The following is a 17,542-nucleotide window of genomic DNA, read 5'->3' on the forward strand; positions in this document are numbered from 1 at the left end:
GAATGATGCCATCTACCAAACAAGCTCGAAACATTTCTTGTAGAGAGCTTCTGGCCCAACTGATTAGGCTGCTAAAACCAGTGCATGGAACTGACTTTAAAATTGAAAGGGAAGATGACAAGCTTATGGCTATTCAGCTAAAATACATAGCAATGCCAAGGTTCCCAAATTAATAAAAAGCCAACAGTATTACAGATAAATGTATTTTAATTCGGATTAAATACTATCTCAGGGTATCTTGAAATTGCACTTGTACTGCACTAATCAACAGCCAGAGGCAATAAAAAAGTCTGAAAAAACGTAAAAGTTTAACATCAAGACATGACAGTAAGTGCTGCCATTTAAAGCAACAAACACCACTTCCAAGAACAGATATTCTTAGAGGAAAATGTCATAACAGTTTTGTATGGACAAAAATCTAAATTGAAGACTAGAAGAAATATATTAGTGCCTGCCTTTTTAAAAGTTTTTTTTTTTTTTTTACATTAAATACAGTTTTTCTTTAAAAGCAAGGTACTAAATTCATGGTTTATATACTGTATGTACACAAGAGCAGAACATTGTACAGTGTTTTTGGATAAAGCAGCACTAACTAGCTAAAAGCTGGTATGGTGTTGCAGAACCAAATGCAAGATGACAAATTAAGCACTCTAGGAGAAGTATCTCCATGGTTGGTGTGAGTAAAGTAAAGTATCATGTATGTACAAACTGATCATTCAGACAAATCCCCCAAACTCAACATCATTTGCTGTGGAATTATACATGCTACAGCTAATCAATGGAAATCTTACTGCAAAAACTGATCTGACAGACCCAAAGTACCCAATTCCTTTCAGTAACAAAGTGCATTACCCACGCAGAGAGCACTTCCACAAGGCATCATTGTAATGCACGACCCCCTGGGTGCAAGGCTCCAAGGAGAGTGAATGTTTACTGCATCCTCAAGTCAAGTAGCCACCTGCATTGTTCAGCTACACAAAATCTGAAATGCCCCAACCGAACCATACAAGCCATATGAACTTGAGATTAAAAGATACACTATTAAATATTTATGTGCATTCTATTCTGGCTTTCTGCAGTTACAGATTAAAGCAGAAAGTTTGCACACAGGTACCACCAGTTCAGATTAAAAGGGACTGGCAGTGATTTCCATAATTAGTGCACGTTAATTCCTACACTTCAGTAAAGCAACATTACTGTTCTTCAGATGCACGACATGCTTCTTTCTGGCTTTAGAAAAAAACAGACAAACCAGGAAGTTGTGCAGATTTTTTTTTTTAAACCTACCCCGTTAAAAACCCAAACTTAGAAATTGTTTGTGCCCTGGATCAAGGTCAATTGCCTCCAGAAATGACTTTTGTTCTAGGATTAGCAGCAGGGCAGAGATTAAGGTTCTACTTGTCACCTATGTTCTCAATTGTGTTTCAGTTTACGTCTTCAGAAGAGGTTACTTGCTGTACTTCCATGATGCTGTTCATCCTTGCCTAAACTACTACACTAGTTTAAGGAACTGAACGTTTCTTCTTTGATGAGGACAGAATTGAGACAACTTGTTTCTAAACTGCATCAACTTAAATTTTCAAGTTTTAATGGTGTAAAAATCTGACATTCGATTACAGTTAAGAGAAACTTGCTACACAGCAAACTGCATCCAAATCTACCAGCTATTGATGGGACCTTTAAATTAACTGTTAACAAGGTATTCAAAGCATACAGACCTGGAAACATCAGATCACTCAGCCAGTGAACCAGCAACTTCCTTCCCCCTTTTTACATGAGGCTTGAACAAATGCAGCTGATGTGACCTTAAGCACTGGATCCAATGATTTCCATTGCTTAACTTCAATACCCAAAATGGCTGGGGAGATCCTGTGTTAAGCCCAATGCAATATGCATTAGTGTCATGGAGCAGGAAGATCCCAGTGTCTGCTTGGGCAAGTTCACACAAACCATACAGATACAGACAGGGTAAAACACAGACTCAAAAGGATCCATTATGCTTGAAGAAAATTCCAAATAAAATGACATCTTCTGCACAGCCCAGCCTCAAATACAGCCACACCTTTATCTAGTATAATAAACTCTGTAGTAAACTGTTTTTGACCGCCATAGAGAGTAGGAGTTGTCAAATTTAAGGAGATAAACTCCTCTCCCTGGGTACTGGTGGCTGCCAGCATACACTTCTTCATGACAGTCTCGTCTGTACACAGGCACTATTTCATCTAGCTGAGGCTTGTTGGCATTCTTTTTGGCTTTTTCTTCACTGCTAGTATTTTCTGTAAGAAGAAAAAAAAAGCAACGGTTAACAAGGATGACTACTTTAGAAACAGGAGTCAGATCTTGTTTTGCAGCAGACAAGACTACTTTGTTAGTTTAGAAATCTGATGGGCTGAAGTTCATACCAAGGCTGTGACTAAAGCATTCAAAGGGAAGAGGAACAGTATGCATAGGTTTTGTGTTGTGCTCCTTCATTGAAAAAGCATCAATTACTACCTCTTTAAGAAAACAATCATCAGTTTACCATTGCAATACTGCACTGGATGAAAGGCAAGTTTGACTCTGGTTCAATATAGACATTGCTTGCTTTAATCACAAGACTTACACTTTGATATAAAAACCTTCTACATGTGTCTCCAACACAGCTGTGTCAGCTTGTAAGGATGTCAAGCTCTAGTTTTAAGATATTACCCCCACGTTGACTGACTGCTACTGACCTTCTGACATACTTGCTACTGATTATTTAGCAGTAATGTCCAAAAAGTTTCTGCTTCCTATGTCAGAGCAGTTCCTTCTAAGCAAGTTGCACGATGTTTTTTGCATGATGGTTTCAAAACACTGTCTTTTTTTCTGATGGTATGCCGGGCTCCCCTGTAGGTAAAGGCTAAGACCTGGGTCTTGGACAATATAAGGAACTGCTCTTCTAAGCTATTCTGAAGCCTCAAGGAAGTTTCCTCCTTAGAAAGAGTTCATGAACAGAGGGGCAGGACTTTTCTTCAGGTTTCAATGTGCAGATCTGCTATGCTGTACTATAGCATGGGTTTCAATCTAGCCTACTCGATAGCCGAATTAGACAAGAGGGCACACTAAGTTACAAGTAATACATAAGAGAAGTATTTCCTCACCCTCAACTATTTTAACCTATCAGCGATCAAATGCAGCATCTAATGTTACTGTCAGAATTTTACTTTCTACTTAAAATTGCAGACAAGATGCCAGCTAGATGGAAGCCACGCACTGTAGAGGCTGGGGATCTAGGAAATGGCATAAGACAGTCAGTGGGGTTTTCCGGCATCACAAGTTCTGCAAGACTGGAATTTCGTATAAATAAGCGTGCTTACCTTCCTCTTCATCCTCATCATCACTGGATTCACTGACATGCACACTGACTGCAGTATTAGGGGAGTCTGTCCATTCAAAATACACCCCAAAACCAATATCATAATTGTCTGTAGCAAACTCCCAAAAGAGGTAAGACCCCTCTTCGTGAGTTGGTACTCTAACTGTAACCACTTCTCCTCGGCCCACTGTGATCACAGAGTCTGCATCCTGACGGATTTTTTCTTTGAAGTCTCTTATCTGGGGTCGTGTCCACATTGATGGAGCAGCTATCACTGGAACAGAATCTAGACAGGGGAAAGATATCCCAGTTAAGCTTTGTTTCAGTAACATATGAAGCATGCTGAAGTCTGCTTTAGGTGCACTTGAGGACCATCAGAGTTGCTTCTATTCAGACAGGGACTGCACTAGTACAGGTTTCTTACTGAGATCCAAGCAGATCTTGAAGACTACTGATTGTGGATGAATGTAAAGAGGACAACACCCAGAAATACCAGTGATGGAAGATCTGCTGGGAGGTTACTATTCCTGCTCTACTTCCGCAGCTTCCTAGAAGCAGCTGGAGGAAGGTGGGAGATGCAAGGGGACGGCAGCCTGAACTGCACACACAACAAGGCTAAACCACAGGAAGGGCAGTAGTAACAGAGAATAAGACAACTTTATTTGAATCCCCAAGACTAAATAAATGCTCAGTTTTGACATTTGAATACACTTTTGCACAAAACAGCTTTCTGCTAGAACTCATGCAATAAAACAGACTAAGTCAAGAGTGAAAGAAGATTCTGTATCCCATCCACTTTGCTGGAAATGCTTTTGCTGCTTCCTCCCCAAAACATCCTCTGCCTGTGCAGTGTTCTCCCTTGAGAACAACTAGACCCAGAAATCAAACCTAGCTCTTGCATAGCTCAATGAAGCCAAGCAAAGAGCCACAGTAATCATACCTAAGACATCTAAATCCTAATGAAGGCTTTTGTGATTTATCTTTTATTAAGTGATGTAGCTAGTCCTACCTTTTGGTCCATTCTCCAGTGCTTCTTCCAAAGCCTCTGGATCCAGCTCTTTTTCAGGGCTGTCTGCATGTGTACTGGCTTGCCCATTAATAGATGGGATATCCCCTTGGGCAGGTGTATTCACCTTTGATGCAGTAGTCAGAGGTGTCCCTGCTGCTGCCACGACTGCCTCCTGCTGTTTTTGTAAGGCTGCCTAAAATGAAAGAAATTAAGTGAAGAACAAACAAACAACAACAACAACAAGTCTCCCTTTTGCTGTAGAAGTTATAAATGGAGTCACCAAATTTCCTTTCCTCCCCAATAGAAAGCTTGACATGAAACACCAGAAGCAGCACACATTAACCAGTGAGAATTACATGTACTTACTATCAGGGGAAGTCCATGTCACTTAGTGATAGTCAAATATTAGTTAGATTTCCAGATTTTAGCAATCATACAGATTCTGTCCAGGTTCACTACCAAAGCTCCATTTCAACGGAAAGTGGTGAGGAACTTTTTATAAGGTACTGTATATAGCCTTTGTGAAATTAATCATATCAGAAGATCAACCAGAAGCAATCGTGACACAACAGTACTTTTAAACTGCGTTAAGTTCCAAGGTGACTGAGGTAACAGGCATCCAAAAGGAAAGTACTCGTCAAAAGCGTTACGTAGGCTACCTGAGTCTTCAGGAACATTTAAGCAGGATTAGATAATCTTAGCTCCGTTATTGCTTCGTTTTCATTTTTTCCTCCAGCAAGCAGTGATGTCCAAGTATTGATATGAAAGATGAACTTCATTGCCTGGCAGATACATTATTTTGTAAGCCACTACAAAGGAAAGACTGTTTTGCCCTGGATCTCAGTGGGCATTAGTCTTCTCTGTGTAGAAAACAGCCAGCCATAATTGCAAGGAAGAGTGCTGGCAAGGAAAGTTTTCTTCAAGGAAAATTGGCAGCATCTCTTCAGACACCTCAGTCTCAAGGGAGCAGTATCAATTACAGAAGGCATCGAGGACAAGACTGATGAGACTGTAGCTTTCACTTACCACTATGGTACCAATGCTTTGGTGTCAAGGTGGCATTAAGCCTGAAGAGCAACTATAAAAGGGCAGAAAGCCTCTGACTTTCCTGTACCACTTCAGTTCTGCTCCTTCCGTGAACAGCTCTTAGCTGAGAGCATTGGACTCTTCAAAATACAAATGTCTTCACAGGAAATTAGCCACTGGATTTTACCTTCAGCTCAAGGATAACAGACCTCAAGCTGGCAGATACAGGTTATTTAAGATTCAGATCCTGGCCATCGAGGTCAGACGTGCTGGAGTCTGAAGCCTGTTTTACATCTGTTTAAGACACTTACCCTGAACTTTCAAAATAAGCTTCAGAGAACACAACACGTTTTCCAGAGATGCAACATTCCTCCAAACAGAAGAGTAGCCTTTGAAGCCCACGCACAAAGTCTTTGTGCAGAAGCAAGGTCCTACTCCCACCCACTGCTACCAGAAACATGGTCTCCTTCCACCCAGACCATAAGCAGGCTATTGCAGGCAACCAAACAACTTATTAGACACTTATGTCAGACAAGATAAAAGAGGGGAGAGAAGTCAGTACTGCTGTAAGCTGATACTGCTATAAGTTGACAAAAAGGAACAATCTCAAACCCAGTAGTGGTGTGACTGTGCTACATGCATGTTCGACTAGAAACATTGCCAACCAAAGCCTGCTGCTCTGCAGATCCTCAGATGTGATACATATTTCGAGAAGCACTTGAACAGGGTTGTTCATACTCACTGCACTGGTGCATACCCCCATATAATTGGGCATAAAATAGATGCTGCAGCAAAGCACTTAACATTTTGTTTCCAGGAATTGTATCAAAGTGGTTAATAGATGCTGCTTAGAATTTTCTTAACTAATGGCTGCTTCAGAAAACTACTTGAAAAGACAAAGAGGCTTTGGAGTCTGGAACTGAAGCATTAGTCACTAGAACACTCTCCTCCTTCTAGCAATTAGCTTTTCAAGGAGATAAAAGTAGGCAAGTTAACATCTCCCAAAGAGACTATAACACAAAATCCAAGTTTCTCAGCTGGTCTGTCATACCTGTTGCTGTGCAAGCTGGACTTGATACAACTGCTGCATGTATTGTTGATAATGCTGTTCTTGAAGCTGTCGAATTAGGATCTGCTGCTGCTCATAGTTGCCCGGATACTGCTGGGCTGCGTACTGCTGGAACTGCATGGCAGTCTGGGAGTTCAGTGCTGCCATGATCTGTTGCCTACATTAGTGGGAAGAGAGTATGACGATTACAAACAGCTGAGGTCATTGGGAAATTCCTGTACTTAGGTTATTTAAGTGACATCCAATTCAATTTCTGCAAAAAAAATGAAACAAATCTACATAACACAGCAGAGCCCAGAGGTATATGCAAACGTGAGTTTTGTCTAAAAATATGCTGAGAATAAGACTGAGCAACAGTTTTTACCTAATACTTTGACAACATCAAGTGTTAAAAAAAATCAAGAGCTCTTAGAGAATTCTCTATCTATAGTCCAATAAAGAGGTAGTGCTAGAAAAACATATTACTAAATTTCTCAAACAACCAAGGGGAAAAAAATCCCACATCTTTTTCCTCCAGAAAACATGCAGAAACCATCCTAGCAGCCCTTCTACAAACAGTAGTAAGAAGAGGCCCACTGTGGTGCTGCATGTCAATATTTTTTGTTAAATCTAAAAACACTTCATATTACCACCTTAATTTCCCAAGACACTGTGCAACCATATGAAGAGCATGACTGACCGTGGCCTAATTCACAAACAGAAAAAAGCTGCCAAATAGGACATCTGCATTTCCAACAAACTGAACTGCTGAAACTTCAGGAGAAACACATGGGTTCATCAAGCACAGGCTCAGTTTTCCTCCCCTCTCCAAAAGAGGAACAGAAATTGTATAGTAAGAACTACCACCTAGACCCAGGGTTCATTTTTTCCCTCATGTGTTACATTCATCAATGACCAGCTATTGATACTTCAGAGGAAGATAAAAGTATCATGCAAACTTAATAGTTCTTTCCTTCCTATCCTTCTTTCTTGCCCTCCTCTAACACATTTATTGAGGTGCATGCAGTCCTTGAACACACAAATCTCCAGAGATTCTCTTCAAACAAGATCTCTCTGGCAATTTTAGCTGAGAAGACTGTATACAATAACATGTTGGGATAGTTATTCTCTGCAGACTGTATCCCTCTTAACTAAGAACTGCAAGTGTCACTGCTAGACTACAGTGCTCTGGAACTTCAGGTATTCAATGCTACCATAACTATTTAAATAGTTAGATAGAATTGTCTCAAGTGCAAGACAGTTACTTTCTTTCAAGTGTCGTTTATTTCAGCTACTCACTTTTGTTGTTCCATCCGAAGCCGTTCCTCCTCTATTCTCCTCCTCTCTTCTTCTTCTCTTCTCAGTCTCTCTTCTTCCTCTCGCCTACGTTTTTCTTCTTCTTTTTGTAAACGCTCACGCTCCTCTTCTTCACGGCGCCTTCGTTCTTCTTCTTCTCTTCTGCAACATCCACTCAGTAAGATATTGAAATATTTCTACAACCCTAGGATGAGCTATTTTCAGCATGCTGTAACCTGCCTTTTGCCTACCCCCAAAAAAGCTTTTCATTTGGCATCATCTCCCACTTCAACTTGACTGGAGAAGTGTCTTATTGCATACCAAAATAAAACCTTACTGTTTGGTCTTACTGCACTACGCAGTATGACAAACGTGAATTGTGTGTTTTAATTTGATATCCACTCTAACCTATTACTATACGACCTGTAGCAAAAAAATGTAGAAAAAGCTTCTGGAAGAAGTCTTCAAGGCTTCCAAGTTGTAATATATGTTCAATAATCACAGAGATACTACTATTTAATAATCACATGATTTATAAAGAATAGTACAGGACATCCTTTCTTTCAGTATGGGTTAGCAACTTGATAAGAGTTTCAAGTATCTGAAAATTTCATTTTCTATACGTTTAATATACTGACGTACCAGAGCAGATATTTTGTGAAGTGCATATTTCTTAAAAAGATCACAGTATCACCACATTTTTAAAAAATCTTATGTTCTAGTTATATTCACCTGAGAAAAAAATCATTAATTGCTGGCAACGTACAAAGACTTCGAGAGCAACTGGTTACCAACAGCCACCCGAACTTCAAGCATTTCTCTTCCTGAAGTGATTTCATCAACCTAAGCTAGATGCAGAAGTGAAAAACATTACCTTTTCTTTTCTTGTTCTTCTTTTTCTATCTTGTGTGAAGTAACATACGTTGAGAACAAGTGGCAGCACCTATTTAGGAGCTTAACAAATTCTGTCATAGCATCTTGTTTTGACATGTTTCCAAGGGCAGCCCATTCCTTCCTGGGGGGGTAAGAGAAGGGGAGAGAAAAGATGAACAGGTGGCTCAACTCTTTGCAAGTCAGCAGTGAACTCAGAAAACACAGAAAAGGAGGAACAGTTGGGAGACCAAGGACCAAAGTTTAGTATGTGGCATTTCAGAGAATCAACAACTTTTCCCTCGAAACAGATCTTAAACCTGCAGATTTCAGTGCTCTCTTCTACCTGAACAACCATTTCAAACAGACATATCCGAGTGCTTATATGAAATCTAATACATACCATCAGCCAACCCTACTTAGAATTCTAAATAGTGTCCAAAAACTTCCAAGGCACAAGTAAACTGGAAGATGAATCTTATTTTCACCCTTCTTCCACTCTAGCTTGTGCAAAAAATGTGTACGCTTTCCCAGATGAGCAAACACAGTAACAACTATTGATTAAAGTTCTCAAACTAATTGAATGCAACAGCTTGCTTCTTTCTAAAGAATGGCTACATCTCTTTGAGCAAAAACAGTGCACTGGGTCCAGCTCTGAGAGGCAAAATACAACACAGGACTGCCCTTCTCCACCAGAAATAGCATCAAACAACAAGAAAACTGTAGGCGGAGACTGCCCTGACCTCACCTAAATTTACTAGACTGAATGCAACATGTATCTAATTTCAGAAATTATCCTTAGTGTTAACAGGAAAGTTATAGCAAATGCTGTTACCACTGGCAAAAGACTTGTCCTGTTGCAGCCCTGATGTGATATTAGGAGGAGGAAACTTGGGCCTGCACATTCATGCAGAGCTGACAGTCTTTAAACTGCTATGAGAAACCAGACCTCAGCACAAGAGCTTCTCCCAGTGTGGTTTAAAAAAAATCAGTAACTGCCTGATAACTCCTTTACTAAACAGTGACTCATATTTCTAAGATGTATTTGAAAAGGCTGCTCTCACATTCCACTACCATCCACCCATATTGAGGCAACCCACATACTTTTCTTATTGTCGAAATTAGGAGGCATTTACTTCAGACAGGAAAAGCAGAGTTATGATCAAGGAAGGCAACAGGCCTTTTACCTTCTATCGTTTCCCAGCACATCAAAGAATCCAACTTCAGGGCAAGTGTCAGGGTTGTAAGGTCCCAGCAGAACCTGCTTGTGCAGCGCCACAAGTTTGAGTTTTTCTTCATATGTTGGATGAAAGGCTTTGCCATCTTTTTCTGTAGAGTAAGAGAAAGTTTCACTGTTGTGATTAATTCGTTAAGCACAAGACAGCAGAGTATTTTGTATAAACAATCACAACCTCTTCTCTAAGAAAAGGAAACGAAGACAAGTCATTAAAGGTTAGACAACTGAAGTCGATTCAAGTAAAGCAATTTGTCCAGAAGAAACACATCTAACTTCAGGTGCTGAAACTTAACTCTGAAGTGTTTTTATCATGCTATCTAGAGTGAATCTTAGCTAGTAAGTTATCACAAATATTTATGTTAATTAATGACCATCATACCATATGGACCTATATTGCCAAAACTCTTAAAAGCTTAACTTGATTTCAAACATGTCTGCCAAGTGTATTGTAATGTGGATAGGAGGGATTTTCTACAGAAAGATGTGAGGTTAACTTTATAAATAGCTCTTCTTCCATACTCTTCACATTGGTGAATGCAGAACAAGCACGGTTAAAGGCAAGAAAGACTGTAGAGAGAAAAATTATAACTATGGGAAAGTTTTCCTTGAGGCAATTTGATTGCTGCACTTTGCCCAGGCAGCTGGAATAATTCCTCACAGTGAGAAATTTTAGAGGTGACTTAACCAGCATCAGTGCGTATAGAGAGCTCTGGCCATAAGATACAGGCAGCATAAACCAAAACAGTATCACAATTCCAGGGGCTCCACACCAACACCTTCTAAAGCAAAGCTGGTTAGATCCCATCAAGCCATTTACTGGTGGGAAAAAGTTGCATTGATTTAAAATGATAGTTGAATTAGTCAACTAGGACTTGCCTCAGCCCATCTAACAAACTGTCATAACAAGAAACAGACACCCCTATATGCAATTACTTGGTGAAAAAAAGACCCTTTTCTTGAGCAGGAAACCCAAACGAATAAGCATCACCTCTTTTGGGAAGGACTGAAATGAGGAAGCTGTTATCGGAGGTAAACAACAGTAGTACAGTCACGTGAAACACGTAACTGCTCTGCGCTCAGTCAGGAGTCACAGCACGGCTGCCACTAATTTCCAGCTCTCCTTTACCATAAAGGTCACTTCGGATCAAGTTGCCCAGAGCCCAGAACTGAACAGTTCAATTCATTCTCAGACATTCAAGTTGACACACTAAGAAACTGCTCAGCTGATGATCGTAAATAGAATCATTAACAGGAAAAGAAAAATCTCAGAACAGAAGGGCAGGGAAAACCCCTCCCCTGGGGCTTGCTGAAAATACTGCTATCAGTTGGTATTTCTGAAAACTGAGAATCAGAGACAACCCCAGAGGAAAAGCGTTTGCATATCACAGCAAGATTTTTTTTTCTTGACAAAGTTTAGTATGTTACTGGACTTATTCAGCTAAAACATCACACAGAACAACTGTGCACATACCATTAGCTTTTAAGCCTGAATCAAATTAGGAAGGTAGACATTTAATCACTTCTTAGCCATTCCTAGAGGTTCACTTCACTCTTTCAGAATCTAAAATTATTCGCTTTTTTCCTGGCACCACAGAATCTTTCAGCAAATATCTATTCCAGCTTCAAAAAACAGAAGGCTTTGTGCACAGAAGTACCTATTCCTGAAAATACACCCCCCCTCTAATCCCATCAGGTAAAGAGTGACCCAGACTCTACCCAGTGGTATCCGGTGAAAAGACGAGAGACAGCAAACAAATTGAAATACAGGACATTCGACTTAAGTATAAGAGGTGGCCTTTTTCCGCCCTCTTTGCTGGGCGAGTGATCAACCACAGGCATAAGTTGCCCGTAGAGGCTGAGGAGCCTTCATTCTTGGAGATATTCAAAATCCAAATGGACACAGTCCTGAGAAGGCTGCTCTTGCCAAGCCCTGGAGGTCCCTTCCCACCCCAGCAAGCCTGTGATCCTTAAAAGATGCCAACTACCACGTCCTGCAACTCCACCCCTGAGGATACAGCACTTTTTGCAATGAAGCCAGCAGAGGTAAGCTCTCTCCCTGGTCTCAGGTCTTACCACCCAGACACCCAAGGAGCCCGTTGGCTTTTCCTCAGTTCCAAGCACTTTGCACTTCCATTAACCTTTATAAACAGCAGACACTTGGAAATCACACTTAGTACCCCAGGGCTACATGCTTAAAACCAAGTCAGTTCACAAAGGGTACCGAAGTGAAGCTGTTGCTAGGCTTCTGCGAGAGGCATGCCTCTCAAGGGGTCGCTGCAGCACCACTTACCTTGCACAACCTGTGTACCTGTACGGGTCTGCCAGAAACACTGCTGCTCACTCTGCTGGGCTGATGCCTAAGCCAGCTGACACAAGTATTTGTATTCACTTTTGAACAGGGTTAAAGCAGAAAAAGAGATGATTTCCTTGGGCAGCTGAGTGCAGCACACCTGCATTTTCACAGAACTGAGAAGTCAGACCTGAAGGCCTAACAAGGGAAGGCAAAAATCTGCATTTACAAAGAACAGGAACCCCAGGGAAGAAGAACGAACAAGCTAAATAAGAGATGAAAACAGACTAAAAAAATGAAGAGGCAGGCATTCAGCAACTTGTAGATAATACAGATCAGAAGCAAACTCTCGAAGTATTTGGAGCCAGTCAAGAGAGAGTAGCCATATGCTAGCCATTTTTCAGTTGAATTCTTAGGCAGAAACCATGCTGTACAATTACCCTGAAGATTTAGAAGTGCTGCAAGTTGACCTGAACCCATCTGCAGAGTTAAATGTGCCAAAAAAGAGTCTTAGTGAGTGCAGATAAGCAGAAGTGCCAAATTCATTCAAGTATCCATGACTGTATCATTCAAGTAGGTACTACCCACGGATCTTACACAGCTGACAGGAAACTTGGGAATATCAAACAGCTCTAAGGGACACAATAAGAAATCCAGACGATGTGCACAGAAATAGGTGGGGAGACCGGAGGGCACAGATACACTCGGCTGAATATTCCTGAAGAACAGTACATGGGAAGCCAAGGACATTCCTTACAGTAGAGGTAGTTGACAGGGGCTTGAACACCACCGTTTGTATTTGCATACACCAAAAGATGAAGTCATCCCAATAACTACTAATGAAAAGCACATAATGGAGATTTATGTTGCTATATGGCACTGTGCTACTGGACTGAACTGGTATAAAACCACAAATTCAGGCTCCAGGGGGCTTAACAAATATGCTTCAGAAAACACTGCATCATGCAGTGTACTTTCTAACTTCAGATTTTTCCTTCCTGTAAGGAACACTGCACAATCTGCTGCAACTTCCACTCCAGCTCATCTACTGCACTCACCCTAAATGCTTAATTCCCACAGAACGGCACTCAGTCCCAGGCAAACAAGGAAACAGTCTGAAGTGTCATTTGTCACCCTGTAGCTTTTAAAAGCCAGTATCACATATGTCAATGCTATTCATTTGCAGTGTATAATGAGCAAAACTAAAACCAAGAAACATGAGAACTGCTTACTTTGGTCTGCAGGCAGTGATTCCACCTCTTACACTTGTAATTCTTTTTTTTCCTGAAGATGCTCTGCATCAACAGGAGCGTTACCAATCAATCCTTCCTATTAAATCTGACCGAAGCTTAACTTTATAAAAAAATGTAGATATATTATAGGGTTTTTCCTTTTTTTTAGGCAAGAATCTACTTAACTAATGAACTACAACCATGCCATCAAATCAGCACACCAAAAATGAGGTCAAAATTCATTCTGAATGCTATATTGCTGAGTTGAAGATGCACTCCTGTTAGGATAAGAGGAAATAACTTGGAGTAGTTAAACAAAGTTGGAGTACTTACAGCACCAGGACAGCTTTTACATTGCAAAGTGACATGGTTTGTACAGTCTGCCCAGATAAGCAGCACTGCAAGTCACTTCAGACAATGCATGCACACTTCAGGGACAGTCATATATTAAAGGCTGAGTAAAATGGCATTTCAATCACATAATAAAGAAAAATTGTAAAGCCAGTTGATATTGGAAAAGATTTGCTGGCAGAGCTATGCAAGCTACCCCCTCCTACAGCAGGGGACAGCTAACACCTTGAACAGATCACCTGCACTGACAGTTCCCAGTTCCACAAGCAAAAGCAGCTGTCAGAGACACTCCTCTGTCAACTGCCTCTGTCTTTCTTTTATCAGAGACAGACTAAAGTAGCTTTCGAGGCTCTTTAATATCCTAGCCTATTTTCAGTTGTGTTTTTCACTGTGTTTACACGCACTCCCACCCTGTCTTGGCTCTGAGCAATTCTGCAATGTGCCACCACAGACAAGCATTAGCAGTCATTGTAATACCTAACTCTGAAGTGTTTTGATCAAAATCAACTTTCTAAGAAGAGAGTGCATTACGAGTTACAACCAGAGAACTCAGTCTATACGCTGAAACAGAAAAGAAGCTACTGAACTGGCGATCACCACTTACCTTTGACATCCAGCAACTTCTTTGGTATCCCCCCTGCTCAAGCTCCCCCCACCCCAACAGCCGCAGTTAACCCAGATACCAACCTCCCCACGGGCTGCCTTTAGTCACTAGCTTGCCTCACAGTAGCTGTATGGTAAGTTAGTATCATACGCTGAAGCACTGGTACCAAATGGCTTTAAGACGGATCAGGTTTTTCAAAGATTTCCCCACCACCACCTCCGTATCAACACGGCGTAGAAGAATGATCAGAAAACAAGCATTCAGAATTCATCCCTGTCGACACACGGCAGCCTTCAGATCCCGAGTGTGTTCCTTTCTGAAGTAAAGGAGGAATCTGTATTTGTTCCTCAGCATCTACAAGGCTGCCCACTCCCACCGCTGTTTTGACAGCGGATAAATCAAAATAATTCGGAAACAAGGCCAATTACTTTCAGAGTCATACAGATATAGAACAAGCTAGCAGAATCAGTAATCTGAGTATTATAAGCTCCTGTAGCTCATCATCACATCTATAAATAAAAACACTCGTGTTACACCAGTTTCAGCAAAAAAAAGTACACATGAAGATAGAGGCAATGACTTTGCATGACTTATTCTAGCCATAAGGCCAGAGGAGCATGGTCTTCATTTGGAAAGTCTGACAGCTTCATACAAGGCGGAAAGTTCTCTTATGAACAAAACTGTGCCCTGCAAGGAATTGTGGAGGGCTAAAGAGCAGCAATAAATTGCAGATGAGCTTTTAACAAAAGGAAGGCAACAAAGAAACTGAGACAAAATGAAATGCACCACAATGACCTATAACCTAGAAACAAGAATTCTCACCGTTCAAAAGGAGTTAAATGCAAAGGATGCGTATTAAGAGATGAGACGTAATAGACATACACTAGGTAAGCCCAAGCACAGCATGGGATTTTTCTACTGTCGATACCGGTTTCAGCAGGACAAAATGAAATCACAGTTAGACTGAGATGAGGAATTTGCTACTGCAGAACCATTTTTCTGCATCATGTTTTAAGAACAAACACTCATTAAGAAACTAAAACCCTCCCAAGCAGCTCGTTGTACAGAGTGGCAAGAGACAGAAATTACAGTGCTCCCAGCCTGATATGTGGTGGCAGCAGCTTCTGACACAGAAAACCGAGACCTTTAGGATTCAGAGATTCTTACAAAAAAAAAAAATCTATATTAGGATTTAAATGCTTTGTGAAAGTAAATAAGAACAGGGCCAGGACTCAGAACGCTGCTTATAGCTTTACATGCTAACAGCTATCGGGGTGTAAGTCAACCAAAGTGATGAAAAAAGATGACTGTCCTTCTCCCAGCTTTCCACCTGCTGGTATATTTGCCCTCTGATATACTCGCAGCTCTGCTGTGGGTCACCCCACACCAGACCACCACCCGACCAACCTTTACAAGTACAGAGTAAAATCGTCTTTAACACGGGCACTCCGCTATCCTCTGCCCTTCGTTAGGCGGCTGCAGCTCCAAAGCCAGCAGTGACACCCAGCTGAGGGGCTCAACGGCTGCCGCACAACCTAACAGCACAGCGAGCGCCTCTCTTCCTCAACCACCGCACGACTGCCTTCCTACTGACAAAACTACGCGTGGCGAGGTGCCTCCAGCTCCCTGCACGGACAAACCTGAGCGCTGGGCTCGCTTTTTGCGCCGTGTCTAATCCGAGCGGCACGAACCCCCCCAACACCTCAGCCCGGCGCCGCCCGCCCCGCGCCCCCCGGGAGCTCGCGGCTCCGCCCGGCTCCGAGCGGCCCGGGGCCGGCCGCCGCCTCCCTTCCCGGCGCCTACCCTTGAAGAAGCGCAGCGCCAGCCCGTACAGCTCCTCCAGCGCGAAGCCCCAGCGCCGCTCCGGGCTCAGCGCCGTCTCCTCCGCCGCCGCCTCCCCGCCGGCCTCCGCCTGGCCCTGGCAGCCGGGCCCCGCTCGGCTCCTCGCCGCGGCCGGGTCGCCCTGCCCCGGCCTCGCTTCGCAGGGCGGCGGCGCCTCGGCGTTGGGGCTGAGCGTCAGCCCGTCCACGGACACCTCCAGGCGGTCCGAGCCCAGCGCCGCCGCCATCCTCCGGCTCCGCTGCGGCGGCCACGTCCCGACTTCCCGTCCCCTCCGACCCGGATCTTCCGGGCCCGCCCCGCCCGAAGCCAGCGGCCGCCCCCCCGCGGCACCTGAGGGGAAGGAGGGAGGCGGGCGGCCGTGGCTGCCGTCAGCCGCCTGCCCCCGTGGCTGTGGGGCGCTGCCCACAGTAACCCTGCTACCTAGCCCCGTGCTGCGCCAGGGGACAGCCCCGTGCGCCTCTGTCCCCAGTGCGAGCGGCCCTCGTCACAGCGCTTCGCGGAAGCCTTGGTCACGTTTCTCACCGAAACACAGAATGCGCTCGCTATCCGTGCCCGATGTTTAATGAAACCACCGCAGGGAGAACCAAACACGAGAGAAAAGCAAACGACTCCGCTTCCTCCTGAACCTCAGGGGCACATTGAGGAGCCCACCGTCCGCAGGTCCTTGCTGGCCTGCCGCCAGTTTCCTAGGTTGTGTGGCAATGGAGCTGCTCCTGCTGCCCGGGGTTTTATCTTCGTTCGAGGCAGCTTTATATCCACCTGCTGATTGCCCAGGAATGCTGCTGAAGAGATTTTATAAAGTCATGCTTATAAAGTGTTCTGAAGCCCTTGGATGAAAGAAGAAATGTAAAGTTGTACTCACTTAATTTCCAGTTTGTATTTCTTGAAAGAGTGAATGCCAAACAGGACGCTTTATTAGAAACGTGTAGAGAAAGGCAGAATTTAACTCAGATGATGATTGATCTAAGCTTCAATAGATATTTTACAACCAATCAGAAATCCTTTGTAGCGTGTTCAATAGCTTTTGTTTTCCTTTTGGTTAAGGATCACAAACAACACTGTACTGTTTGCTTTATCCTAAAACTACAGAACAAGGTTGTATCATCCTCCTCTGACAATTTTTGCTTTCCAGGGCATGCAGTTCCCTGTACTGACTCTGCTGCTATCTTGTGTACCAGGCTATCAGCAGCACAGATAATTTTATCTCCTCATGCCTGCACCCTGCTTTACAAAATCTGGCATCTCAGTATCAGCTTCACTTTAAGATTTGTTAGTTCATCTATAAAATTACTTGTATTAAAATATCTATTTTCAAAGTTTTGGTCTGACACATTTCCTGCTTGGTTTGCAGAGTTTGTACTTCATAAATATTTTATTTTGCATTAATTTTACAGTTTAAT

General features: G+C 42.7%; 1 protein-coding gene across 1 annotated transcript; it reads right to left on the bottom strand.

The window, feature by feature from the left end:
- Positions 1 to 485: 485 nt before the first annotated feature.
- Positions 486 to 16,424, bottom strand: ACBD3 (acyl-CoA binding domain containing 3). Its single transcript, XM_040551137.1, has 8 exons — positions 16,104 to 16,424; positions 9,774 to 9,915; positions 8,591 to 8,731; positions 7,720 to 7,878; positions 6,424 to 6,598; positions 4,347 to 4,539; positions 3,339 to 3,623; positions 486 to 2,276 (listed from the first exon to the last, which is right to left on the bottom strand). Exons 1-8 carry the CDS (start codon positions 16,366 to 16,368, stop codon positions 2,065 to 2,067), a joined length of 1,572 nt encoding a protein of 523 aa, XP_040407071.1. The 5' UTR covers positions 16,369 to 16,424; the 3' UTR covers positions 486 to 2,064.
- Between the last annotated feature and the right edge of the window lie 1,118 nt (positions 16,425 to 17,542).

Source organism: Cygnus olor, chromosome 3 (assembly GCF_009769625.2).
Source record: "Cygnus olor isolate bCygOlo1 chromosome 3, bCygOlo1.pri.v2, whole genome shotgun sequence".
Taxonomy (NCBI): domain Eukaryota; kingdom Metazoa; phylum Chordata; class Aves; order Anseriformes; family Anatidae; genus Cygnus; species Cygnus olor.

Excerpts from the sequence above, each read along its gene's own strand:
- ACBD3 (XM_040551137.1), bottom strand. The coding sequence starts at position 16,368 with ATGGCGGCGGCGCTGGGCTCGGACCGCCTGGAGGTGTCCGTGGACGGG. Across the intron at positions 7,879-8,590 it reads GAAGAACAAGAAAAGAAAAG|AAGAGAAGAAGAAGAACGAA; the intron begins GTAATGTTTTTC and ends TGGATGTTGCAG. Across the intron at positions 3,624-4,346 it reads ACTGGAGAATGGACCAAAAG|ATTCTGTTCCAGTGATAGCT; the intron begins GTAGGACTAGCT and ends TCCCCTGTCTAG.